The sequence below is a fragment of the Schistocerca americana genome, chromosome 9, assembly GCF_021461395.2.
Source record: "Schistocerca americana isolate TAMUIC-IGC-003095 chromosome 9, iqSchAmer2.1, whole genome shotgun sequence".
Taxonomy (NCBI): domain Eukaryota; kingdom Metazoa; phylum Arthropoda; class Insecta; order Orthoptera; family Acrididae; genus Schistocerca; species Schistocerca americana.
Genome location: NC_060127.1, coordinates 54,650,411 through 54,678,306, shown reverse-complemented (window position 1 = coordinate 54,678,306; position 27,896 = coordinate 54,650,411). Strand labels below are relative to the sequence as shown.

The 27,896-nt window shown below is 42.1% G+C and overlaps 1 protein-coding gene across 1 annotated transcript in view; it reads right to left on the bottom strand.

The window, feature by feature from the left end:
- LOC124551067 overlaps window positions 1-27,896 on the bottom strand; it is an 86,535-nt gene that overhangs the window by 13,368 nt on the left and 45,271 nt on the right. The window contains exons 3-5 of the mRNA XM_047125954.1: window positions 23,026-24,013; window positions 14,613-16,778; window positions 9,045-9,131 (exon numbers count right to left, since the gene is read on the bottom strand). Coding sequence (XP_046981910.1) covers window positions 9,045-9,131; window positions 14,613-16,778; window positions 23,026-24,013 — 3,241 coding nt within the window. The remainder of the gene's footprint in view (window positions 1-9,044; window positions 9,132-14,612; window positions 16,779-23,025; window positions 24,014-27,896) is intronic.

The following is a 27,896-nucleotide window of genomic DNA, read 5'->3' as shown; positions in this document are numbered from 1 at the left end:
TGAGGTGTGCTAGTGAATCTATGTTTACTGAACAGTAATATTTATGATTATAGGCAAGGGGTGTTGTTTGTGTGGAAATACGTTGATGAAAATAGAGCAGGGAATTGTTATTTGAAGTGTATATTGAGACAGAGGCAGCGAATATTACAATAAGATAATGTTGCAATAGGACACTGAGATTTCTGTTGGTGAGGTACATGAGATTTATGATACATACTGTAATAGAATGAGGCAATGATTATGATGATTAATGAGGAAAAAGAGTGAGTGAGTAATGGTTAGGGCACAGGGACCCTCTTTCTTGTTGTAGTCAGTTTTTATGCCATGCGGATGCATTTTGTGTCTATAAGTGTAAAACGTAAATTTTTAAAAAGGTGTGGCTGGATGACAATAGTGAATGAAGGTATCGTGACTTGAGACAATACAATTATTTCTTTCATGTGGAGTTCATAAGTATATGTTGCAAATTATTCAACCTTTTTACTAAACAGATACTGTCACTTTTTTCATCTGAGCAACACAGCATGTAAGAGTTACGCTTTACAATAATTTGAGAAGTGTATATTTTTGTCTCCATTTGTGCACAGAAAATGTTTTGCAAAGATGTGGCTCAGCATTGATTGCTACTCTGTACTGTGAAACACTCTTTAATATGTGGTACCACATTGAATTTTTTGTGATTTTGTCTTTGTGGTAATGTCTATTTTCTTGTTTATACTGATGAATGACATTGTTTTTTTCTGATTTATATGCAGCCCAAATTTAACTTCTACTGAAATCTGTAAGCTAATCTCTCTTTTCTTTGTCTAACATATAAACTTTATGTATGTACAAAATGAATCATTTTTTTACATTTCAGCTTTATTCTTTTTGCAATGGCATAGTATAAGATGCTTCTATATCTGTTTTTCTAATAACATGTGTGGCATTGCAGACTGTCCCCTTCTATTTACATATGATGTAACACAATTACATAAATTACTTTAACTTAAGGAATTTTCAGATTGTATTTGCCTATTATATTTACGTCATTTATTGTGTTTGATCATAATATGTGTTCTCTGTATAAATTGTTACTATAGGATGTGGCACCATTAGTACAATAATTATGTATAGTACTGTTGGGAGCTCTCATGAGTCATTTAAGATGTGTAAGGAGGAAACAAAGAGAAAAAGGTAAGAAAGAACAAAGAACTAGCTATAAAGATTAATATGACAAATGGTTAGGTAGGACAAAGATGAGAAATGGCTAGGTAGAGCAAAGACAACAAATGGTTAGGTAAGGCAATGGTGCTAAAAAGTATGAACTTGTGAGAATGCCTGATACATGTGACAGAAATAAGCAGAAAGTACAGTAAACAGTGGTATTTGTTGAAAGTCTGATGAAAATATAGGCAAAAGTATTACAAGGTGCATGAACTAAAGCATGAAATATATCTAGATAGCAAGCTAATTACTGACCGTATTAGGTATAATCATAGGCTCACATTTGTCTGATTGCATAAACTGACTGCATAAAATATTCTTTGATGTGAACCATGGTTAGTCTCTAATCCATGTTTTTCCTACTTATATATTTGTGTTCTCCTTATCTGTTGGTGTGACCACTATCCTTATTTGTTTATTTTTTGTATGTGATCACTATCCTTACGTGTCTCTTTCTACCTTGCTCCCTACACTTTTTTGTATTTCACTGATGTCCACACAAACATATATGTTTGAATAGATTTAGAATCTCCTATAGGGCAATTCTGTACAGATATTATAATTGTTTATTATCATGCCTATTACAGTACACTGTGTCACATGACTTACATGTCTAATGTTTCTGTACTTCATTATTATAAAACAATGCTGCTATATTTCTCTGAGTTTTTTTAGAGACATACAATTGAGAGTTGCCAGGGCAGAAGAAATATGTCTATTGAAATATTGTTGGGTCACATGTTGACATACTTTACTGACACAAGTCGCAACTGACTCTTACAAAGAACTCTATGATACTGCAAGATGGTTTTGGAGTTATCAATGGACCTGCAATCTGCTTCAAGCAGATACAATGATGTTTTACCGTTTGTGCATGTGGGGCTATCAGCTGAGTGTTGTGTTTAGTCTCACTGAGTCTGCTTCCACATCATTCCTTACAATAGCGACATAACTGCAACAACCTACAGAAGGACACTCTTCTACCTACTTTCATCATGCAAATCACTATTCACATATGTGACTATGTAAGCCTTGTGTGATACAGACACGGTCACCTACTTCCTGCGTGCTACAAAATACTACTTCAATACAGAATGTGACATATAAACTTTGAATATAACCCTATGCAGTAATCATTCACACAGTGGTGAATATTGTATAAATTTTCACTTATAGTCTTTTAACTCATATTCCTGTAAAACAATTTTACCCCTTTGTATTTGTAACGTGTTTTGTTTGTTCCAGTCCACAATGTTTAGAATTTTGTCCTCATCCCATTCCTACCTGAAATGAACCTCATACAAAATTCTACTGGGGGAAGGTGGGGGATATGTAAGGTGATCACATCATTTTGATTTTTGTATGTCACTGATGTGCATGTCAGAGAGAGAGCAAGATATGTTACTGTTAAATAATCTTTGGTCATATGCAGTTTGATACATTCTTAGTTTACGTGTGGTAGGTGATGGTGCTGTGTTGACTTGTGATTGTATCTGTTAGATAAAGATTTATTGTAAACGACAACAAGAATGAATATAAAGGTGAAAGGAAAATAAATTTTTAATAATGTAATAGTTTTGAAGAGAAGAAGTTCGAGGTAAGACTGCAGCACTGTGCATCTAATTTTTCGGAATGATTATTGTCAGCTAGTTAACTTGCTCAAAGCTGAGAGAAAGATCACCTCACTTCCCTGAGTCCTGGATTAACATATGAATTGATTAAGCTATTTGGTTTTTATAGAAATTCTGTTGACACTGTACCCTCTGTAAATCATTGTTCACTTTGTTGAGCATAGTATTGTTCAGACCCATGTTATGTGTGTAGATGATGTGAAGTATTACTCTGTCTTTCTGAATATATACTTCATTCTAAAATTTTTGTCTTGTTATCATTTCATAGGAATAACTCTCCCAAACCAGTTGTTTGTCATTACGCATTACCACAACGTACAGTTTGGATATGTATTTAGAAACAGAAATCTAGCTTAGCAGCTGCCTGCTTACTGTTTGCCATTGTGCTTTTGAGAAATATGCAACATTGTTGTCAGGATGTGAGATAAGTAAAAATTTTGATTAGGGTCAGATAATTGTTTTACTTCAGTTGTGCTTTTAACATAAAAAAGTTGCATCCAGATCAGTTCAGTTCAAATTAGGTTGTGTTTAGTCAGAGGTTAGTACACTAATTTAAGTCGAACAACAGTTCATGGGCACATAGTTTTGGTACATAGTTTATGGAGTGGGAGGTAAAGTTGCGCTAAATTTCAGACAGGAACAAATATAGTGGGGAGATTACAATTGATTCCCCATTCCTCAATGGCCCGATTATATACTTTCCTTGCCGCTTTGACTCACCAGATGAGTACATAGGCTAAGTGTAATAAAATACATTGTACATTTAGTCCTCCTGCTGTTTTATAATATATCATACTATCTGCAATACCCAGTTTTCCCTGGTTCACAATATATCGCACGTTTGACAGCATGTTGACCATTTTCCCTATCAGATATATTCAGACATACATTCCATTAGACCTAGGATGTATACAGAACATTCTAAATTACAATGATACAATAGAATATAATCTAAATAAAACAGATGAGAATAAAAAGTTACTTAATTTAATAATAAATTTGATTTTTATTGTATACATCGATTTATTTTTCATTTTTTAAACTACACTTGCATGCACAGTGTATTTGTAGTTTTGTTGTTCAAAGTATAAATGAACAAATTTTGAGGTGACCCAACTCTTGAGGATGTGACTTAAAACTGGTCTTGTGAAAACGCGCGATTCCTTTAAGTTAACACCACAATATCAGAATCTTTGAACTTGTGTTTTGCTGATGGTCATACTATAAGGCAGATTTACTGGAAAAGACAATCACATTAAACTGAAGGGCAGCCCAGATGCGACTGACTAAAGCAGGCTGAGCTGCTATTTATATTGGCAATCTAAATTTGATTTCGATATTCTATAACATTCGGATATATTTGATTTTGGGAATTGTTACTCCCAATCTGACATTACTAAAAGCTCTCTTTTACATCTGCCATTAACGTTTTCTCCTTTCTGATGATTCTTGCACCACATTTTTTGGGATCCTGCCTCCTTCCAATCCCATTTCTTGTCCACTCAACATAATCCTTTTAAGTTTTGTATTTTCCATAATGTTAAATTCTTTTATTAGATCATACTCTTTCACGTTTTCTTCGATTGCTCCATCTTCCAATGATGAGACCCTTCACCACTCCAAAAATTTTACGTACTACTTTGCTCTTAAATATCCTTTAGAGTCCAGATTTTTACATGCATATGTTAAAACTGGAGTGAAAGTGTTCTATAAAGGGTCATCTTGGCGTTTCTTTAGACGTATTTGCTCTTTCTGATATCACAGAAGGCATAAAAGGTTTCGTTTTAATGTTATCTTTTGCATTATGTCTGTACTTACAAGGGGAGCTCCTCATCGAATCCCCCTCAGATCTATTGGTAAGAAGGTCCAATGGATAGCCCATCAAAAGGTGAACACAGATCAAGCATGACAACAGGAAGAAGGTGTACTGAACTGTGAAAAAAGACGAAAACTTGAAACAGTGAAACGGTACAAGCTCAAGATGTGCGATATCGAGTGAACTGGTAGAGCCACCGCGTGGTGGCCATGTCGTCATGGTATTGGACAGCAAAGCAGGAGACTACTCATGCCCAACCCCCTTTTTTTCCCCACATAATTATGAGCTTTCCATGAGGTCACTGGCGTGTCCATTCACCGTATTTAAATTTGTGTTTGTGTCGTGGTGTTAAAGTCCGTTTGCAATAGCGAGGTGTAAGGAAGGGACCTATAATGAAACATGATTCTGCACACTGACTCTATTAGCAAACAAAAGGAAGTGGTTCTCGAATGGGAATTGCAAACATTTGATGACAAGTTACTTCGAAATGCTGCCACCAGGTTTTAGAGATAGTATTCCTGTGGACACACCAATACGTTGAAGTGCCCGAACTATCTGATCAGTACAGTCCCTTCCACACAACGGCCTCCCAGTAGCGTGGGATTACAGGACTACGCCACAACTCCCAGCCAACCGAACTCTCCACCGGAAAATACGCCTGGTGTGTCATTCACAACATTGGTGACATACACGTCATATGATAGGAATTTCTTATCGATGCACCTATTTTTACTCCTGGTGAGTTAGTGAAATACGCCCCCTTGCCAGATCTAGACTCTCCTATGGATGTGGATGCAATCACTCCAAAAGAAATTATGAAAACGTAGTACTTTGTCGCAGAATCTGCAACAAATGAACGCAACAGTCTCACAATCACACAGTCTTCCCTGTGCGCTATCAAAATATGTTTTTAACATTTTTGAATCTGTCTACATGTACACCATCAAATCCGGCATATGTTCAAGCAAATTTGAACTTGTCCTGAAATTTCAGAAAGCGAAGCTGATTATGTGTGAGAGCTTGGACATTGATAATAGGTGCTCCATCATTTAAATAGTACTGCTCTGTATATCCGTGCAGCTTTGTAAAATGGTAGAGTCTTCTCACAAAATATTTCACTTGTCTAGAGCCACACACATTTAACAGTTGCACAAGAGATGTACAACTTGGACAAATAGGAACCAAGTCCACTCCCACATCAAAATAGTATAATTCCTGATCCTTCTGTCCGGTGTAGCTGCCAAGGAGTAAAGAGAACTCCTTGTTCGCTAAGCAGCATTCATTAAAATCTTTCACTAGTATTTTCTCCATTCTGTCTGACGCACTATAATTCACAATGACATTGGGGGTTTGCACAAGTATCCTATTGACCTGTTGCTGAACTTAGAGCCCAAATACACCATTTTACCTGCAAACTTGAGTAAAATTTAGGTAAAAGAAATTCTGCTTGGTCAAGGCAATATTGTATGGTGCAACTGTGGGAAGTGGCATGCAGCTGGTCTACACTACATTTAGTGACATCTCCTCCAATGAAGGACTATGTGTGGGTCATTTTCATTTCATAGTAAAAACAGGACTGTTTTGCGTTGATGATATATCTGTATTCGTATTGTTGGAATTTGACGTTAGGTTCTGTAACAAACTTCTTGGAACAGTCTACAAATGAGCGTAGTTTTTGCTTACATATTTGCTAATCTTTCTGCTCGTAATTTTGTATTTCGTTTTGAAAGTGAATAACTTTAAAGCCCAGACCGATTTTTTTAGCATAATGCATCACCAAATTTGTGAGTCTGTATCATGCAATGCACTTAATTCATTTCTGGCTTCAATAAATTGTTGGTATTGTACCTATATGGTTTTCTAATTCACTTAACTTCCATCTTCAGGTTCCTCCTCGTTCCACGAATTCTTTACAGTATTTAGCTGTGCTTTCTTCGTCCATCGCTTTAAACTTCTTGAATTTATTTGTAACTCCACTTCATAACCTACGTTTGCGTCTTTTAATTGGTATGGACAATACTGTGTATTGGAGCATTTCTTTCATGTAACCCAACAAAATGTCATCAGATTGACATTGCAGCGTCTCTTTTTCATGTTCTTTGTATGGATCATCAACATTCTCATCATCTGGTACACACAGCCCTGTGTAAATCAACACCGCATCTTTATCACCATTTCATCAATAAATGTTGGAAACAATCATACAAATATTACACAGTTATCCAATCGCTTAAAGAACTTGTACTTTAGGTTGCATAAGTTCGGAAAATGTTCATGGATCTTGTTATGCAAGCCGTGAGCTATATTTGCTGGATTCATATTACCCACGGAATATCACTCATGTATTTAACACGCCCACATGTAGAGGCACAGACAATCCACTGTCAGCCAGGTAGCTTCGTCAACAGGAATCTTCTCTCCGCCGTGCACTGTAGTCAGTTGATATCCGTTGTGTGTCTGATCCGTTTTGTTTTGATGTTTGTTTGTTTAGGCGTAGTGTCCTCATACCACAGTGCGGTTATCTTGCACTGGACCTACAGCTTACAGTGGTGTCTGAACCATCACCAGTTTTGTATCCGAGATCTTGTGTGTTTTCACCAGAATTCGACACTGGACTCCCATGATTAGGTGGCTATTTGTACTTGCGTTCCAGTTTGGAAGCTTTGACTCTTGAACTCCTATGTTGTAACATAGTTCACAACAGTTTATTGCCGGCCGCTGTGACCGAGCGGTTCTGGGCGCTTCAGTGCGGAACCGCGCGACTGCTACGGTCGCATGTTCCAATCCTGACTCAGGTATGGATGTGTGTGATGTCCTTAGGTTAGTTAGGTTTAAGTAGTTCTAAGTTCTAGGGGGCTGATGACCTCAAATGTTAAGTCTCATAGTGCTCAGAGCCATATGAGCCAGTTTATTTGTTGTTTTCATTTCTGTGAGAAGTCTATGCAGCATATCACCTGCTCTCTCTATACATCACATTTACTTGGAACTGTAATACGTTCTTACCACATTATTCATATTCTATAACCAATGTACAGTATGACAATTTCCCAGATTACAGGAGAACAGACACGTCAATGGCTGGATGAACAGTTCATAATTTTGTGGATACAAAATATGGGGCGCAAGGGAGATCTGAACAGGAATCTCCCTTTTTGCAGTCCAACATCGTGACCATAAAGTACGACGTGATGCCTCTTCCAATTCGCTCTGTGTTGCGCATCTTGAGATTAGACGGTTCACTGTTTCCAGTTTGCTTCTTTTTTCACACTTCGTTACACCTCCTTCCTGTTTTCAGGCCTGATGTGCGTTCAGTTTCTGACAGGCTATCCACTGAGCAATCTTACCACTAAATGTGATGGGGAGTTTCCCTTGTTAGGAATCCCCTATTCACACATATTAAATTTCATTTATTTGTTCCAATGTTTACACTTTTAAAATTATCATTATCTTGGTTGTTGACAGTGTATAGTTGACAGTGTATGTGAGCACAGAATATTTTATTTTATTGTTAACTTACATTAACTTCACTGTAAACCAACTGAAGGTGAAAATAAGAAACGGAAATTTGGACCCTCAGGAACACTAGAACATTTTCAGGTATCAGATTATTTGAATATTGCAATTCTAGTCAAATAAAATCATGTACAATGCCAAAACGACAATCATCATGGTTTATGGAGACAGTAACTGATCTCAAATGAGCAAACAATATAATAGACTCACATAACATGAATTTATTTAGGACAAAATTCAGAAAGTGGTCTTCAGAGATGAATAAGAGAGAAGGAGAAAAGACCCTCTTAACATCTACCAGCTCTGGAAAAAGGGATCAGAATATATAAAATGAAGTGAGTCATGAGAAAGAAGAGTGTACGTAGCAAGAACTGAAACATTCACTTAATGTGGTCTTTAAAAGACTGTTCGAATAAATAAATAAACATTAAAATACTGTGAATTTTCTGTACCCATGATATGATCACATCACAATACCAGTACAGCAAAACCACAACCAGAACAGCACTGGAGCACAACTGGCCACATAATGTTACAAGAGCTCTATAGAAGTTAATGTGAGACTGTAAAAGTCAATAATTTTTGCTGGACCAGGCTTTCAACCCCTATCTCCTGCTTAATGCGAGTAGTTGCCTTAACTACCTCGACCATCCGGACATTGGAAGCATGTATTAAGTTGAGAATTTGAGTCAGCTGGGAAGCATGTCCAGAAAGCTGTGGCGGTTAAGGAAATTACTCATGTTAAATGAGAGATACGGGCTCGAGAAGTAGTCTGGTTCAAATTTACAGTTTTCACCATTGAATTACTGCAATGCTCAATTGTAGTTAGCATCGGGCTTTGTTTAGAAACAGGTATTGTAATCTATTGCTATGCTTACCGTATGGTGTTCTTCCTCCCTGGCCTTTTCGGCAATGACTCTGAGCGAATGTCTTGGCATTTTTGCAGAGATCACGGACAGAGCAAACTGGAAAACATCAGAATACGTCAGTAGAGTGAATTTTTTCACGATATTACTGATGATAAACAAAATAATTAGTAAGAAAGAGTTTATAGAATAAGAAATTATTCATTGATACCATAAGACTTTTCCAACAAAATACAATGTAGATTCAAACATAATTATGAAGCACCCTTCAAAGTATATGGAATTTGTGGCACGCTTTTATGGAAAACATGACAAAGACCTGGATAGTAAAGTGACTTCAGTGGCTTTTTATGTTGTGTTACTGCAGCACAGATAAAATGAACATGTTGCAGCATGTCCACGTATTGGCCTTGTCAAGTGAGTCTACTGTTCTGCTCACCTGTGATTTAATCATGTGTCTCACCTCCACATTTGCACTTTTAAGAGCGTATGAAAACACAGCACCATTGGTTTTGGGAAAAAAAAGACGCCATGATCTGTTAACATATACTGTTTCGAGCAGTGTTGGGTTTTTTGGCAAAGAATAATTCATTTACGACTGTTGTGAATCTACTGGTCATAATAGTTGTCAGTTACACGGCATTGTTTATTCAGTGAGCTGTGCTTCTATAATCTTTAATACCATTCACTACTAAACACTGATTGCACATAAATGCAGAGTTTGACAGAAGCATGACCTTTAAGTGTGGCAGAATGCGCCTTCAGATTTTAAAATCACTGTTATTCAGTTGTAGCTATTCCAGGCATGGAGGTGTGGTGTTTCCCTTGCAGAAGTGAAAGGCGATTACGTAGGAAAGTTAAACATGTTCGTAGAAAACTAAAACCACCAACAAAATCTCTCTCTAGTGCAGTGAACATATAAGCTTCTCTTGTAAAATGGTTATTACTTTCCAAATACATCTCGTAAACATTGAAATGAAATTGCGTGCAAAAACCTTAAACTACAAAACCCCTCCTTATTTTCGTTAGTCACGTTAACAAGACTCTTGCGGCATCCTGGTAGGAATGATGTGTTATGTTACGGGAACGTTGTTTTGGTGACTTATGATGTACATAATAATTTTAATTTTCATGTGCCACTGCATTGCTCGTTTCATCTGTCCTGTACCTGGAAATGCAATGGAAGGATTTTGTGTGTAGCTGGGACAAGATGTTTGTAATAACCTTTGTGAAGATCTAGAGATGGTAACCCAGTTTTACTGAAATCAGTTATCTGCAATAAAGTTTTTATAGCGATCTCGGCTAAGAAGTTCTTCTTCTTCTAAGTAATCACTACAGATCACCCTTTGTGCTCAACATGAGTACACCAAACCTTCCAATCTGTCGCTGGCGATATGGACTACGCAGAGGAAGTGCGATTTGGAAATTTCCATAATTACAGCATTTTGACAGAGAGGTGCGACTGGGAAAGAATAGCAACCACCAAATAACTGACATCAAGAAACAATTCACGAATATGTCTTAATTTATTATTTGCTCTACCAACATTTATTGAAGGGGTTAAGTTCGCAGGTCGGAGAAAGGTAGGAAGGCATGCTGTAAGTGACGGAGGGACGCAAAGACCCATTAAAACAGTGCATAGAAAAAATAAAGCAGACTTCTTGGCCCGAACATCAGGGAGGGCCAAACCTCTCACCAGCTGGGATCTCACCATAACCTCACAGCGCACATGGAGAATAGAGTTTCGCCAGATAAACTTGCTCTATAATCGTTGTAGCTCCCAGGACATCATTGCAGGAATGTGAAAAATTTGGCCGAAAAAATAGGCTTTGCTCAACACACAACTTTCCAAGATCCAAATCCCATGAAGTAACGAGAGAACAATGCTTGTGTTGAAGGATCACTCCTTGAATCCTGTCAGTGAGGCACTTCCCGGCAGACAACGATCAATTGTAACGCCCAACAATGGATGGCGGGCGACCGCCGCAGCCCATGGAATGTCAACTGCGGCACATTCCAGCAAACTGTTTAACCGACACTGCCGATCGGTACTCTGTGGTCCTGTAAGATGACAAAATGTATCCAAAACGTCCTCGAGCACCAGTAGTTGTCATGAGGAAAAAGAAGTACCATAAGGTCATCGGCATATGCGTGAACGATGAACCTTTCTCCCAAATACGACCGTCCACCCAATCGAGCAGCTATGGTTCGTAATAAGGGTTCCAAGAATAGCACAAATTATAACATAGATAAAGGGCTCCCCTGTGGGACACCTCGACACATTTCTATAGGTGGAGTAAAACGACCGATCACATCAGTAGATGCCTGAATACCAGTAAGTAGAGAGGTGAAGTTCCGTCGGGCAGAATCATTAAAACCAACACCCATCAGAAAATCATGACTAACTCAGTCAAATGCATGATAACATCATTAGAATGCAAAGCTCCCAACACAGGAAATGTGGAAGCAATCGAAATGGGATCACGACATTCAGCAATGGTAGCCAGGAGACTACGACCTGGGAGACAACTTTGATAACACGCGGCAGTGCCAGCAATCAAAGCCTAAAACAGCTATTTATCACTACGATTTTATAATAAATATTGAGTATCATTAGCGGTCAGACCTGAATCATGGACAGACATCCGGTCTTTTGTAGAACTGAAAAAATTTTTCCGATCTTAAATGAGGGCGGACTGTGTACCCTGATACCACTTCATTCACCAAGAATGTTATCATGTCTCCTTTCACAGGCTGAAAACGAAAAAAAAATTCTTTGCAAAGCCCATCTAAACACGGAAATTTGCGTGAAGGAGAGCGAACTACAATGTTATGATACCTCATTACGATAAATGCTGTCAAAAGCTCCTCATGGAGAGCTAGTGTAACAACACCATCAAGGAGGGCACTAAAATCAGCAGATAATGTACTGTCTGATACCACTTTAGTGTAAAGATTGGAAAAATACCAGTAGAGTTCACGCATTATATCCTGTTGGGATGACCACTCAGGACCATCTATAGAACGAAGTGACAGAGACATGCCAACTCATCCTGGGGAGTCGAACGTGGCTGGGTTCACAGAGGCGAGATTGGGGACAGGTGACTATAAAATCTTCACCGTTCTGAGTTCGCCGGCGTTTAAACTGTAGTATCAGTGCCGGCGCCAAATGACAGCAGCAGAGCCTGCATCTGAACATTCCGATAATGACAGAGAGTCGCGCGGAGTGGGGGACAACGTCTCCCCAACGTCTAAAGCTAAATCGGTTTTTTCGCAATAACTGAAAAAGTAGATGAGGTATCTTCATGGAAACGCCTACCGTATGTTTTATGATGAAGTTAACCTGATTCCAAAGTATAGCTTTAATATTGCGTGATTCTAACATTTCAAAAAAATGGAATAATTCAAAAAGTAAAAGAGCTTGCTGAAAACTTTTATCATGCATTTTTACGATAAACTGCATCCAGTTCCTAAAGTAAAGATTCTTAGCTTTAATATTATTTGCCCCTTAGAATTTTACAAAAAGTAGGTTTTTGAAGGCACCATGTTGAGATTCACAATATTTTAACTTTCCATACTCTTATACTATACGACCAGTCTCTGAGACAATACTTAAACATTTTATGTCATTTAAGCAAAGCATCTAGTGCAATCTCTTTGCTAGTGGCTCAAGTGATTCGTCACGAGCCCTATTGGACTGACTTTGGCCATGCAACTGAGAAAAAACTCAATACTTCACTTGTCGCACTATTGCCGGCTTGTTTTCCCACAGGTAAAGTATTTACCCACAAAATGCAAAGGTACAGAAACCAGATGGCAGTTATAAGAGCCGGGGAACATGAAAGGGAAGCAGTGGTTGGGAAGGGAGTGAGACAGGGTTGTAGCCTCTCCCCGATGTTATTCAACCCGTATATTGAGCAAGCAGTAAAGGAAACAAAAGAAAAATTTGGAGTAGGTATTAAAATCCATGGAGAAGAAATAAAAACTTTGAGGTTCGTCGATGACTTTGTAGTTCTGTCAGAGACAGAAAAGGACTTGGAAGAGCAGTTGAATGGAATGGACAATATCTTGAAAGGAGATAAGATGAACATCAACAAAAGAAAACGAGGATAAGGGAATGTAGTCGAATTAAGTCGGGTGATGCCGAGGGAATTAGATTAGGAAATGAGACACTTAAAGTAGTAAAGGAGTTTTGCTATTTGGGGAGCAAAATAACCGATGATGGTCGAAGTAGAGAGGATATAAAATGTAGACTGTCAATGGCAAGGAAAGCGTTTCTCAAGAAGAGAAATTTGTTAACATCGAGTATAGATTTAAGTGGCAGGAAGTTGTTTCTAAAAGTATTGGTATGGAGTGTAGCTATGTATGGAAGTGAAACATAGACGATAAATAGTTTGGACAAGAAGAGAAAAGAAGCTTTCGAAATGTGGTGCTATCGAGAAATGCTGAAGATTAGATGGGTAGATCACATAACTAATGAGGAGGTATTGAATAGAATTGGGGAGAAGAGGAGTTTGTGGCACAACTTGATTAGAAGAAGGGATCGGTTGGTAGGACATGTTCTAAGGCATCAAGGGATCACCAATTTTGTATTGAATGGCAGCGTGGAGGGTAAAAATCGTAGAGGGAGACCAAGAGATGAATACACTAAGCATATTCAGAAGGATGTAGGTTACAGTAGGTACTGGGAGATGAAGACGCTTGCACAGGATAGAGTAGCATGGAGAGCTGCATCAAACCAGTCTCAGGACTGAAGACCACAACAACAACATGCGTACACAACTTTCCCACTAGAGCGCGCCCCGCTAAGCACAACAGCACAGGCGCAACGCTTATCCGTCTCCGCACTACGAGATGACGCTGTCTTAGAGACGGACCAAATTCTGCTTCCGCCGATCCGCGTATTAGTATGTAACGCAGCCTGTGAGATTGCTGCTAATGTAGAACCTTTTCTCCTCGCAGATCACACTCGCGCAGTGATACAACAACGCGCGAAGTATTATAACGAGTGTACAGACCTCCGATTAGTAAGTCTGCATTAGTCTGCATTTGTCTGCATTAGTCTATAGTCAAGTTTCAGTCTGCGCCTAATAAGATTATCATATTCCTGTACGTAGCCATGAAGAGAAATGTATAGACACTTTGTCACGTATCAGAGATATGTGAGAATAAGATTAACGTACCAAGACCAAAGGAATTTCAGATTGTCAATTGTAAACAGCATCCAGAATCAAGTTACGTAATGACTATATTTTATATTATTTTAATAAATGTGTGTGAAAATTAATCAAGTTCTATTTAAAGTTGGTCACCGTCAATCTGCTACTCTAAGCGTGCAAGTTGCGTTTCTATCGTCTGACCTAAAGGCAGAAGATAAACACGCCACGACAAGTCCACGAGACATATTGCTGACACTCGCCTACTTCGTTAGAGCGACAAGTCAAATAATCTGATGGTGTGTATACCGAAGGTCTTATAGTATGCACACCACACAAAGGTTCTGGGTTATAGTCCCAGCCAGAAAGGTTTATGTTAGTTACAACTACGTAAAATGTGATGCGTGAATTTTTTTTTGTTTACCTGCATTTGAGTACCTACGCCCTTCCACGCTGCCTTGGCTCTCCATGACGTATTGTTCAGCGAGAAGATGTGTTCGTACAGGGCCCAGTACCCGCCCCGTTCGAAGGCGCCCAGCAGCTCTGCGGGATCGTGCAGCCTCAAGCGGAAGTCCCCCAGCTGTGTGACGTCACCTCCCGCCTCCAGCAGTGCTTTCACGGCGGCCCAGCGACCGCCCTCGGCGGCGTACCTCATCGGCGTCCACCCGAGCAGGCGGTCCTCCGCAGACAGCGCGCCCACCGCCGCACGCCTGCACAGCCGCCGCAGCAGAGGCAGGGGGCAGCGCAGGCGGTGCGCCGCCGCCAGGTGCACGACGTTGCGCCCGCACGCGTCTGCCTGCCCGACGTCGCCACCCTCGCCCAGCAGCGCTGCCATCTTGCGCTCGTCGCCATCCAGCAGCGCCTCCAACAGTGGCAGGCCCCTCGCTGCCCTCCGGTCGAAAGACTCGAGGAAGAACTCCAGTCTCTTGTTCACGTAGGCCTTGCGGTACACCCTCGCACGAAACTGTTTTCTATCTGTGACGAAGCACAACTTGGCAAGGAAGTGTTCGGCGAAGGTCCTGTGCAGGAATGCGGGTTTCCCGTTGGTGAACTGGTACACGATTCCAGATTTCACAAAGTAGTCCGTATCGAATGGCAGCTTTGTCGGTACAGCCGCAGTGTGCGACAGAACTGATTCTGCGAGAGCCATCAACTGTGCCTCGTGCTGCTCCTGCTTCTCCACGACCTCTGCCTTCTTCCCGGGAACGGAAATGTTTTGACACAATTTCTCCTCGTAAAGCCTTCTGAAGTTATTTCGGAAGAAAGTTTCGTACAGAGTCACAATGTCCCATGTCTCAGCTACTTCCTGTGACAGATTTACGAACATTTCGGCGAAGAGAGGGATTCTCAGAAGATCCCTTAAGCTCTTGTTGAGACCGGCGATGGGTGGAATGTTTCCCCTCAGCGGGTGGAGTGTGAAGAATTCTTTCAGCTCTGAGTCACTGAAAGGCTCCAGCGAGTGCGCCAATACGCCCATCCGCGCCGCCAAGACCTTCAACGCTGCTGGCCTCGTCGTCACCAGGAGCTTTCCCTTGCGTGGGGCCACGAGAGCCAGCACTTCGATACACTTGTCGACGTAATCCGGGCACACCTCGTCGAAGCCGTCCACGAGGCAGACGACTCGCGGGGACCGCAGCAGGCTGTGGCGAAGCAGTGCGCACTCCAGTCTGGCCAGCTCGTCCTTGTTAAAGACTGCTGCCCTCAAGATGTCTTCTACAGAACTGTCACTGTCATCTAAAACTGTGTAAAACTCCAACAGATTAATTCTCAGTATCCAGCAGGCAGGGTCCCTTCCTTTTATTTGCTCCGCCACATGTGACAGCACCTTCGACTTGCCCACTCCGGGCCTCCCCTCTACAATTACCGTATTGCTCGCGGTGTCTAATGCCTTATACTGCTCTACCTTCTGCTTGACTCTGTGCTCTCCAATCCTGTCAGGATGCCCAAAATAGTAAACAATGTTCCATTTCTTGTTAGAAAACTGTAATACGTAGATTTTCAAAACTGGCCATGTTCTGGCAGCTTCACGAATACTCTCCAGCTCCTCAGTTAACACAATTAGTGGCCAATCGAATTTGAATTGAGTGCGGAACCAGCTTTTCATCTGCGCAAAACTCGTGACCGAATGTATGCCTATTTTACATGACAGTGCCCCATAGGATGCGCTGTCGATGACGCACACATCCCAGCGCCCCAGAGACGAGAAGAACTTGTTTGTCACCAGGCGACGGTCCACCAGCTTCCTGGGCACGTAGTAGGCGGGCAGCGTTTCCAGCTCCCGGCCCATCCTTAGAGGCGGTGACAGCTGCGCCAGAGCCAGCAAGAGCCTCGGCTTGCCGTCCAGAAGCGATTTCAGGGCATCGACATCTGCCACCTGGTCCCCTAGGCGGCATTCGTAGCAGTCCCCATTCAGTCTGACTTCGACATCCAGAAGCTTATTCCAACTGTTATCGCTGACGTCACATGTTTGGAAGGTGTCGTCGAAGCCTTTATTTTCCCTCGACGACACAATGATGAGGCGGCGTTCATTTTCTATCTGGGCCGCCAGCTCAGACAATATGTCAGAGTCTTTTTCGCTGTCTACAAGCACCTGTAGATGATTGAAATAGGTTAATTACATTTAAATATTTTCAAACTTTCCTTTTTTATAAATGGGTCATGCAAGATTATTCCAGAAAATATGAAATTCTACTCACCTAAATTTTTGTATACTCAAACATACACTAGTGATAAATAACAATTTTTGCAGCCAATATCGTATGTTAAAATATTTTCATCCGAAGATGACAGTTAGACCAGTCAAAATTGGTCACTCAGGACATAAAAATATTTCAAAATGCAATCATGGCTACAAAACTTCTTATAAAAAATTAAAGACCAGATCACACCCAGCAACATGTGCAACATATAAACACTTTTGACTTCAATATAAAAAAAGAGCCTTCAAATTTCTTGTTTCTTCTCACACCAATAATTTTTACATAGAGTTATTCTATCAGTTATCTTCATACGATTCAATTTTTAATTTTGATTTCTTTCCAGGATAAAAGATAAAGCCCGATAAGATGTATTGGCACTAAGAGCCACCATTTGTTCCCAGTGAAATAAGAGGTTTTGTGGGGGACAGCCATCATCAGCTAGCTGCACCAAACTTATGATACAAGAGAACTGAAATTCCTAGTATTAGGAGACTTTGAGAAGCAGCTTATTCAAGAAAATGAATTATCTGGAAAGTAGTAGGAAGTCATCTTCAATAAAATTCTTCAGGGTATCAGACCGCATCGTCATAATTTAAAATGCGCCAACGTTTCGGCCAGCGTTACAGCTAGCCTTCATCAGGGCCTTACGTTAACTGCTAAATGAACACACTTGGTTCCTTAAATAGCTGCACGAGAAAACCGTGTCGTTACTTGATTGGCTGTAGAAGGTAGAGGAGGAGGGGTGAAAGGTATGCTTTATTGGTGTTTCCTTTATTATCTGTCATTGGCTGAAATAGGTGTTTTCTATTGGTCTTTATATTAATGCACCCCGTTGGAGGAGACGGACGAATAGCGAACAGGTGATGGCTGTGACGTCACACTGTTTCCATACTGTCCAGAAGCCGGCTGCGGCGTGCCATTGCTTTGTGTGCTCGCGACCATTAACTGCGGCTCTCCGCGTGTCTGCATGGGCCGCCACGGCTCTGCCGCCGCTCCGTAGCCCTGCTATTGCAGCCAATCAAGTAACGACACGGTTTTCTCGTGCAGCTATTTAAGGAACCAAGTGTGTTCATTTAGCAGTTAACGTAAGGCCCTGATGAAGGCTAGCTGCAACGCTGGCCGAAACGTTGACGCATTTTAAATTATGACGATGCGGTCTGATACCCTGAAGAATTTTATTGAAGAAGACAACGGCCGCGGAAGCCTACGCTTACATTTAGTAGGAAGTCACATTATGTCGACTCATACACTTTCCCACTCCATCATAACTAACCTGAATAATTTACGATGTGGATTACCTTCCAAATATACACTCCTGGAAATTGAAATAAGAACACCGTGAATTCATTGTCCCAGGAAGGGGAAACTTTATTGACACATTCCTGGGGTCAGATACATCACATGATCACACTGACAGAACCACAGGCACATAGACACAGGCAACAGAGCATGCACAGTGTCGGCACTAGTACAGTGTATATCCACCTTTCGCAGCAATGCAGGCTGCTATTCTCCCATGGAGACGATCGTAGAGATGCTGGATGTAGTCCTGTGGAACGGCTTGCCATGCCATTTCCACCTGGCGCCTCAGTTGGACCAGCGTTCGTGCTGGACGTGCAGACCGCGTGAGACGACGCTTCATCCAGTCCCAAACATGCTCAATGGGGGACAGATCCGGAGATCTTGCTGGCCAGGGTAGTTGACTTACACCTTCTAGAGCACGTTGGGTGGCACGGGATACATGCGGACGTGCATTGTCCTGTTGGAACAGCAAGTTCCCTTGCCGGTCTAGGAATGGTAGAACGATGGGTTCGATGACGGTTTGGATGTACCGTGCACTATTCAGTGTCCCCTCGACGATCACCGGTGGTGTACGGCCAGTGTAGGAGATCGCTCCCCACACCATGATGCCGGGTGTTGGCCCTGTGTTCCTCGGTCGTATGCAGTCCTGATTGTGGCGCTCAACTGCACGGCGCCAAACACGCATACGACCATCATTGGCACCAAGGCAGAAGCGACTCTCATCGCTGAAGACGACACGTCTCCATTCGTCCCTCCATTCAGGCCTGTCGCGACACCACTGGAGGCGGGCTGCACGATGTTGGGGCGTGAGCGGAAGACGGCCTAACGGTGTGCGGGACCGTAGCCCAGCTTCATGGAGACGGTTGCGAATGGTCCTCGCCGATACCCCAGGAGCAACAGTGTCCCTAATTTGCTGGGAAGTGGCGGTGCGGTCCCCTACGGCACTGCGTAGGATCCTACGGTTTTGGCGTGCATCCGTGCGTCGCTGCGGTCCGGTCCCAGGTCGACGGGCACGTGCACCTTCCGCCGACCACTGGCGACAACATCGATGTACTGTGGAGACCTCACGCCCCACGTGTTGAGCAATTCGGCGGTACGTCCACCCGGCCTCCCGCATGCCCACTATACGCTCTCGCTCAAAGTCCGTCAACTGCACATACGGTTGACGTCCACGCTGTCGCGGCATGCTACCAGTGTTAAAGACTGCGATGGAGCTCCGTATGCCACGGCAAACTGGCTGACACTGACGGCGGCGGTGCACAAATGCTGCGCAGCTAGCGCCATTCGACGGTCAACACCGCGGTTCCTGGTGTGTCCGCTGTGCCGTGCGTGTGATCATTGCTTGTACAGCCCTCTCGCAGTGTCAGGAGCAAGTATGGTGGGTCTGACACACCGGTGTCAATGTGTTCTTTTTTCCATTTCCAGGAGTGTATTTCATGGGCAAAACATGAAAACAAATTCAAATTCCTACATCAAACAAACATTACTGTTGGAAACGCTTATCTGTAACATGGTACTCAACTTTTATTTCAGTGCTAGCTCCGATGCCCTGATGTCAACCTGTATGGTCCGTATCACACATACATGTATAAGGAAGTCGTACTCTGATAGAATTACACAATAAATTTGTTACATTGTGACAGTGCTGACTAGAGTCATTACTTAATGTACAGTATTCAATAATTATAAACTAGAATATACTTATAATACACTGACTTCGGGGACCAAACACAACAGTAGTGTTAACACAAATTTGTCAAAATAAAGCTCGCATTACGCCAAAGACTTAATTTTTAATAAGAAAAAAAATTCTGTCATGATCCATATACACATTTATTTAAAAGCGATGACCGATTTCAATCTGTTTTAGGTCATTATCAGGCCATACTCTGCAATAGGAGTAAAATCAGAGACCCACAGGGATATCTAAACAAGAATTGTGACTTACTAAAAGTACCATTAGCAATTGTTTTTGAGTCCTAGTGACTGGTTTGATGCGGCCTGCTGCAAATTCCTGTCCTTCGCTAACCTCTTCATCTCAGAGTAACGCTTGCGACATATGTAAGCAATAATTTGTATGCATTCAAACTTCTGTCTTCCCCTACAGTTTTTACCCTCTACACCCCCCTCTACCATCACAGAGGCTATTCCTGTTGTTGTGAAAAATGTCCTGTCACTCCGTCCCTTCTTATTGCCAGTGGCTCAAATGGCTCTGAGCACTATGGGACTCAACATCTTAGGTCATAAGTCCCCTAGAACTTAGAACTACTTAAACCTAACTAACCTAAGGACATCACACACACCCATGCCCGAGGCAGGATTCGAACCTGCGACCGTAGCAGTCCCGCGGTTCCGGACTGCAGCGCCAGAACCGCTAGACCACCGCGGCTGGCTATTGCCAGTGTTTTCCATATGTTTCTTTCTTCACTGATTCTGTGGTGAACCTCCTCATTCCTTGTCAGTCCACCTAATTTTAACATTCTTATTTAGCTCCGCATCTCAAACACTTCGATTCTCTTCCTTTATGATTTTTTCACTATCCATCATACACTATTGTACAATGCTGTGATCCAAATGTGCATCCTTAGAACTTTCTTCTTCAAGCTAAGGTCTATATTTGACGCCAATAGGCATCTCTTGGCCAAAATTGCCCTCTTTGCCGGTGCTAGTTTGCATCTTATATCCTCCTTGCTTCAGTCTCATGGGTTATTTGGCATCCAAGGTAGCAGAATTCCTTAACTTTGATATGAACTCATGATAGTCGAGACTGCACTGTTGATCAGTGGAAATGTGTAGTCTTGCCGAATGGATCACATTTCTTACTATACCAGGTCGATGGTCGTGACCTGATAAGCTGTCATCCAGGTGTATGCCTCGTGTAAAATGTGCGCTGTACCACAGTCGCACAGCAGTGGGGGCAGTACTCTGCTGAAGGGAACACTCCTCTGGGCCTGCAGGAGACCTGTAGCAGTAATCAAAGGCACCGTGCCATTTTGTGGACTACGTAAACATTATTGTGGACCACCTGCATACCTTGTCGACATATGTCCTACCAGGCGGCAATGGCATCTTCTAGCACAATTGCTCTCCCCATCATAAAGCCAGAATCGTGCTGGAGTGTTTGGGGACCATGACAGTTAACTCATGTTCATATCTCGGTCACCAAAATTGCCTTACCTGAATCGTATGGTGTACATATATTGGATGCTATTGGGCACCAGCTCTGCACCCACAACCACTGGCCTTAATTTGCAGGAACTGTGTGACCAGCACATTCACATCCGAAGGCACAAATCTCCAGAAAACTTCCAAGGACATGTTAAATCCATGTCACGCAGAATCGCTGCTGCGTTGAGTTCCAAAGGCTGAACCAGTACACTCTTAAGCACATGGTAATAATGTTTTAATTCATCAATGTTCATATGTATCATATATATGTATTTCTAAATACTTTATGCATAAAGGAGACCGTGGTCCGAAAAGCAGAAGTGTTGAGTTGCTGACAGGCACACACAAAAGACAGAAAACTTACTAGTTTTTAATGTTATACTTTGACAACATAGATAACAATGCATAAAGATACACACACACACACTCACACATTCACATGTGCACACACACACACACACACACACACACACACACACACACACACACACACACACACACACACCTATGTCCCTACATGAAGCCAGCTAGACGAACAGTGCCAATGCTATTTTGCAGTAGGTGGATTGGTTGTAATGAGGGTAATGTTAGGTGTGGTGGGTGGAGTGAGAGGGAAATGGGAGACAGGGAGAAGGACTGGGGTTGGATGGCTAGCAGCTTTGAGGTACACGGCTGGTTTTCTAGTTAGGAATGTGGGAGGGTGATGTGGCAGGTATATGGCCTGGCACAACTGTAGCCTCTGGTGTGAAGCGACACACGCTGAAAGCGATGTGGGTATGTGAATTGGCAGGGGATGACAGGAGGAACTATTGGGCGGAGGTTCAGGGACTGAAGCCAGGACGATTATGGGAGTGGAGGATGTGTTATGAGGTTAACTCCCATCTCTGTCATTCAGAGGAGCTTGTGGTACAGAATCCAGATGGCTTCAGTTTTGAAGCAGCCATACACAACATGAAAACAGATCCAGGCCTAATCATCCTATCTGAAGACGAAAGATCTATCACTGTTATGGTGAGTTGTAGTGACTACCTAATCGAAAGCCTCTGCCAACTGATTCCTTCAGAGAGCTCCCATTCTAGAAGCTAGAAGTCTAACACAAACTTCCATCCTCACTGAAATCCATAGGCCCTTACCAGAATCTCTCACCATACCCCAATGACACACCACACACACACCTTCCACATGCTTTCCAAAATCCAAAAATACATCCTTACCAAAATCCAAAAAACCCACAAATCCAGATGCCCCACTGCAGCTATTGTGCTTGCACTGAAAGAATTTCTGCTCTTGTTGACCAGCACCACCAACCAAATGCCCAAAACCTAGCCTTCCACATCAGAGATACTAGACACTTCGTTCACTGACTTTCCACCACTCCACCCCTTCACCTCCTGGATCCCTACTCGTCACTGTTCATGCCACCTCCCTATGCACCAACATCTCTAATGACCAAGCACTTGTCACTATTGAACAATACCTCTCCCATAGTGCCTTCAGACTCCAAAGCCACCAGCTCTTTCTACTATCTGATGCTGCTTTCAATTGTTCTCATGACAGCTGTCATGATTTGTGATATGAAGTATTTTCTTTGATGCCATCAAAGAGAAGAGTACGTACAAAGTTTTTAAAAAACTATGTCTTTCATACTATTATCATGCTAAAACGTACCAGCCATCGGCAAAATGGGCCCCAACAGCAGAGAATTTGGTGCCGGAGGTCTGGGAACCGCTCCAAATCCACCATGATGTGTGTCTCGTGAACCAGGGCTTGGTGGATCTTTGTAGCAGAGAGAGCCGCTGTTCCTCTTTCTAGAGGCCTCACCCACGCTGGGTTACAGGACTCCACGTGGTCTCGAACATCTGCCACACTGCGGTACTCGAGACTGGTGGTCAACGCTTTGCACCCGGTCACCTGTGTCCTGACGTATTTGTCTACAAGTGCCTGCCAATCGCTCCAAGCACTCGTCAAACACTCTCCCTTACGCTTGTTCATCCACTTCCTAATGCTCTCGCACAAACTGTCACTGATGGATCTGCATAGGTCACCAGCGCCCAGCAACTCTTCCAGCTCCTTGTCAATGTCACTCAATATTTGGACGGAATTCCTCTGCTGGCACAGCAAGTAGAAATGCTCCACGAAGCCAGTGTTCTCTCCCACTGCTTTCCACACCTGTTCGTTGTTTGGGTTGAGCCTGTAAATGTTGCCACCAGCCTGTAGCAGCTCCAGTTCTGGAGTGCTGTCCACATCTTGGCGTTCCAACAAGCTGAGGCTGCTGTCACCCAGAGAGGCGTTCGTCAGCAAGACGAATGTGAGTCTGCCCATCTCGAGTGACTCGCTAATTTCTCTGTAGGAGGTGCAGTACTTACTGAGCCCAAAGTCGCAGTTCTGGGCCCCAGACAACAATGCGGTACTGTGGATGAACGCGGATTTCTTGTGCTTCAGCTGGATGAACATGATGCGCGCTTCAGGGTGTCCCTTAGGTCGCCACACCAGGACCACATCGTCGAACTTGCCTGCATCCCCGTTGTTGGCAGACAATTGGAAGATCAGCCCGCGCCTCAGGCAGCGCAGGAACACCAGGGCCAGCACCCTCTCCTCGTATCGGTCCCCCTCTCCTGTATTGTGTGCTCCCTTATTGTATTTCACTGCAGCAGACCTACAACGGAAAAGATGATAAGGATGGTCATTATGGTGATGATGATGGTTTTATTATAATCAAAGGTAAGAGTATGTGCATCCTTGCTGAATATGGATGTATGCATTTAGTATGAAGATAAATCAAACAGTATTTGCACAACATTTTTCTACTTTAGTACAATATCAGTATGAAATTTATAATGGCACCATTTTCCTGGACAAACAACCTGCCTGTCAGTGCAATCAGTCTGTCATTGCACTAGTTTTCCAGTACCCTTAGAGACAAGTATCTCAGTTGAGCAGCAAGCGACGTTCAGTATGTTAACTCTAAGACGGCAGAGTTGACGGGGGGGGGGAGGGGGGGGGGGGGACAAGGCACGCAACAACACATTCCTCTTGTTTTCCACCTTACGCCATATGAATCCCATAGACAAAAGTACTTTTCTCAGCGAGACAATACTCCACTTCCAGCCTATTTTGTCGTGCAAAACTGGAAGCAGTGTTCGCAGGCTCGGCACAATCTTCCGCACTGAATAAAATTCCGCTATCGTGTCGCGAATGACACGCTGGATGAAATCATCGATCATTATTTCGATTTCTCCACTTCTTTTCCTAAGTTAAAAGAGAGAGAAAGATTTATAAGAAAATGCCTTCTGCACTGCATGTATTTTTTTGAATTTGGAAATGTACTGTAATATGAATGTGTTTCGAAATAATACAGTAACCAGTGGTGTTTCCATAAAAAGCAATACGGTAGCAAGGAAAAATGAAATATAAGGTAATTCGGATGAAATAGGGGGCTCCTTCAAAGTGATCGCGAACAAAATATCTGAAATGGAAACTCACCTTTTCTTGCCAGGCGTTTGTGGTGATACGCCACGACGATTCTTGGAAAACTGTTTGAATCTTCCAATGTTACGCATGCTTTGTCCTGTGTATGTAGCAGCTCTCACTGAAGATTTGTAAATGGGGTGAAGCAATTTTTTCTGCTCCCTTTCCCTTTCACAGCCATCAATCACACGCAATATAATTTTGCGAGCATCGCTACGTAATACTGGTTTCCTTCTAACCCTAGGCCTACCGGTAGGGGTTGTTGGCGACTCCCGAGATGGGCCAGCAGCTGCCTCTTCACTAATTTTGATAATGTTTAGCACAACTGCAAAATAAAAACATGCAGAACAGCACAGCGCAAAACAATAACGACGCAGACGACAATGGCTACCTTGTACAACAGTCAGCTACGTAATGTTGGCAGCAGTCGAAACTGCGTGCCTACGGAAGCCTCCCGACGTTTAAACACTGCTCACTCCTTTCATCTCTTTCTTCACTAAAACCAGACTGCAACCTAGTGGTCAGCACCACAAAAATTTATAATTAAAAACATACTGTGCTGTGAGACCCCTCAGTCGTATAAGGTGGAGACGTAATTATTTTGTATTGGCTTATTCAGCGGAATTTCGCAGTGGACAAGCTGATACGAGTTGGCATTCACCTCTCAGTCTTCGCTCTCCGTCACATGAAATCCCCAGAGGTACCCACATAAACACATGGCACTTCTTTTGGCAAGATCGCAAGACTTTTAAGAGAATTGTTGGTGGAAGTTTGGCTGTTTCATGTGAATTTGATTCCACGGAAGGCTGATTTTAAGCATATCAGTTCGCACCAATCAGGCCCCACAATAACACGTCACTCACTGCTTTCTTAATATAAATGTCGCTGTAAGAACTTACTTGCCACTTGAGATCACAAAGAACAGTAGGAAAATGTTTTTAAGATTGAAGTTGGTCAAAAAAGGCCTCAAATCTTCATAATAGCAGAGAAGGCTCAATGTTTTGTCATCGTTAGGTATTGAAAGTTCTATTTTAAGAGAAGTAAACTATGTAGTAGTTAGTATATGTAGCTTCATTAGTATCAAATACAGGCATGAACCAATTAGCCAATAATATTATTTAAGACTTTCATTTTAAGGCAAATTATTTGCGAAACTGTTGTACTTAATATTAATATAGGTAAATTTTGTGTGGTCAATACAGTCCATTGAATACCTCAACTTACAAGTTCGCTTCTGGTTACAATATGACTTTTTTTAGAATTGAAAACCAGACTATTTCATGACATGAATCTCAGCTCTTATTCTGCTTAAAAAATATGGTTGTTCGTTATGATCTTGGTAAATCTTGTTGAATACCTCAATGATTTCAGTTCGTTTTATTTTTCATCTCATAAATTCATTCAGTTACAAATGATACACCAAAGTTCTTTACGCTTAGCGCTTAGCAAGGGAATTTAGTATTACAAATATTGTAATGGAACAAGTTGCAAAGAAGTAAACAAAAGAAAAATAACAAGACAGTGGTCCCATCTGACATGTCGAAGCCCACTCTGAAATTTTTTACGCAGGACCAATAAAACGAAAGAAATGCACTGTCCAAATTTTACCTGCTAAGACACACTGCAAGTATCTTTTTTAAACTGTTGAAGCTAGTCGTTTTTGTCGGCCGAATAATCGCTTATGACAGCTGTTTGTACAGCCCTTCGTGCCTAGCTTGCGATCAGCCGTGAGAAGAGAGCGTAGCGCCACATAGTGCTAACATCCGGAGTAACACAAGCAAATCTGAAGCAGCTAATCTATACAATAATGTCACGTATCATAAATATTTTGAATAGGAAGCAGTCTACTGCAATAGCTTAACTGTTGCATACGTAATTCTTACAAAGGTGACCAGAGGAAAATAAATCAAGGCTGAGGTTCATTTTAAATTATAGATGACTTACATCAGTCGTGACTTTAATATTTGAAATGTATTTACTACACACACACACATCATTTTACAACAATTCCCGTAGCAGAGTGCATATAATAATTCATGACCAATTTGTATTTTAGTAAGATTGAAACATTTCCTTGTTTTAGAATTGTGTTAATACCTTCAGCTGCTGACGGGCGTTGATGCATATCAATGGGGAGAGGTGAAAATGTGTGCCCCGACAGAGACCCGAACCCGGGATCTCCTGTTTACAGGGCAGACGCTCTATCCATCTGAGCCACCGAGGGCACAGAGGATTGTGCGACTGCAGGGACTATCTTGCGCACGCCTCCCGCGAGACCCACATTCTCACCTTGTATGTCCACACACTACGTTCGTAGTGTCCCACCCCAACACACGTATTACTCGTGGGAGACATTCTTACCAAGTCCCGTAAGAATTCGGGGAATATGTGTGCATCCGCACAGAAGAAGGAGGTCATGGCTATTGCCAGAACTACATACTTATATGGATGTGGTGTCTGTTCTTTCGGACATCTCCTCTTCATTTTTACTTGAAGTAAAGTTCGTTCTTTTGCGATTTCTTGCATCTGCTTTTAACCAGGTTGAATAAGCTTTGAAATCAGCAATGTTCGTCTCGATAGCAATTTGGAGGGCCCAGTCTCGTAGACCTCCGGTGCACTGCTTGTCACGAGCAGTTCTACATTGTTGATATCTGAAGAAAACAGCTCTAAAGAAATTTTGTGAAGATTCTTTATTCAAGTTTAGGTGTTTACATTATTTATTAATGGGGGTAATGGGACTTTGTGACCACCCTGTACAGTAAATCCTACGGACTGTTTTTCTTTCATAGATCTGCGAGTTTCATTTTGACACGTATTTCTTACTTCATACACACTGGTGTCCAAAATTAAAGCAACAAAAGGAAATTTTGCATGATTGATTTTATTTTACCAGAAAACACTATAAACAGGTGACAGTAAAGTAGAAGCAATGTAATGAATGGAGAACGTAAACAACTGAAACATGCATAACGGTAGACAAAAATGTTCTTCGTTTTTTCCAACTTTACAGGTTTGCACCACGTTCCCACAAATGGCTAATGTGCTCACTATAGGATGTGACCACATCTGGC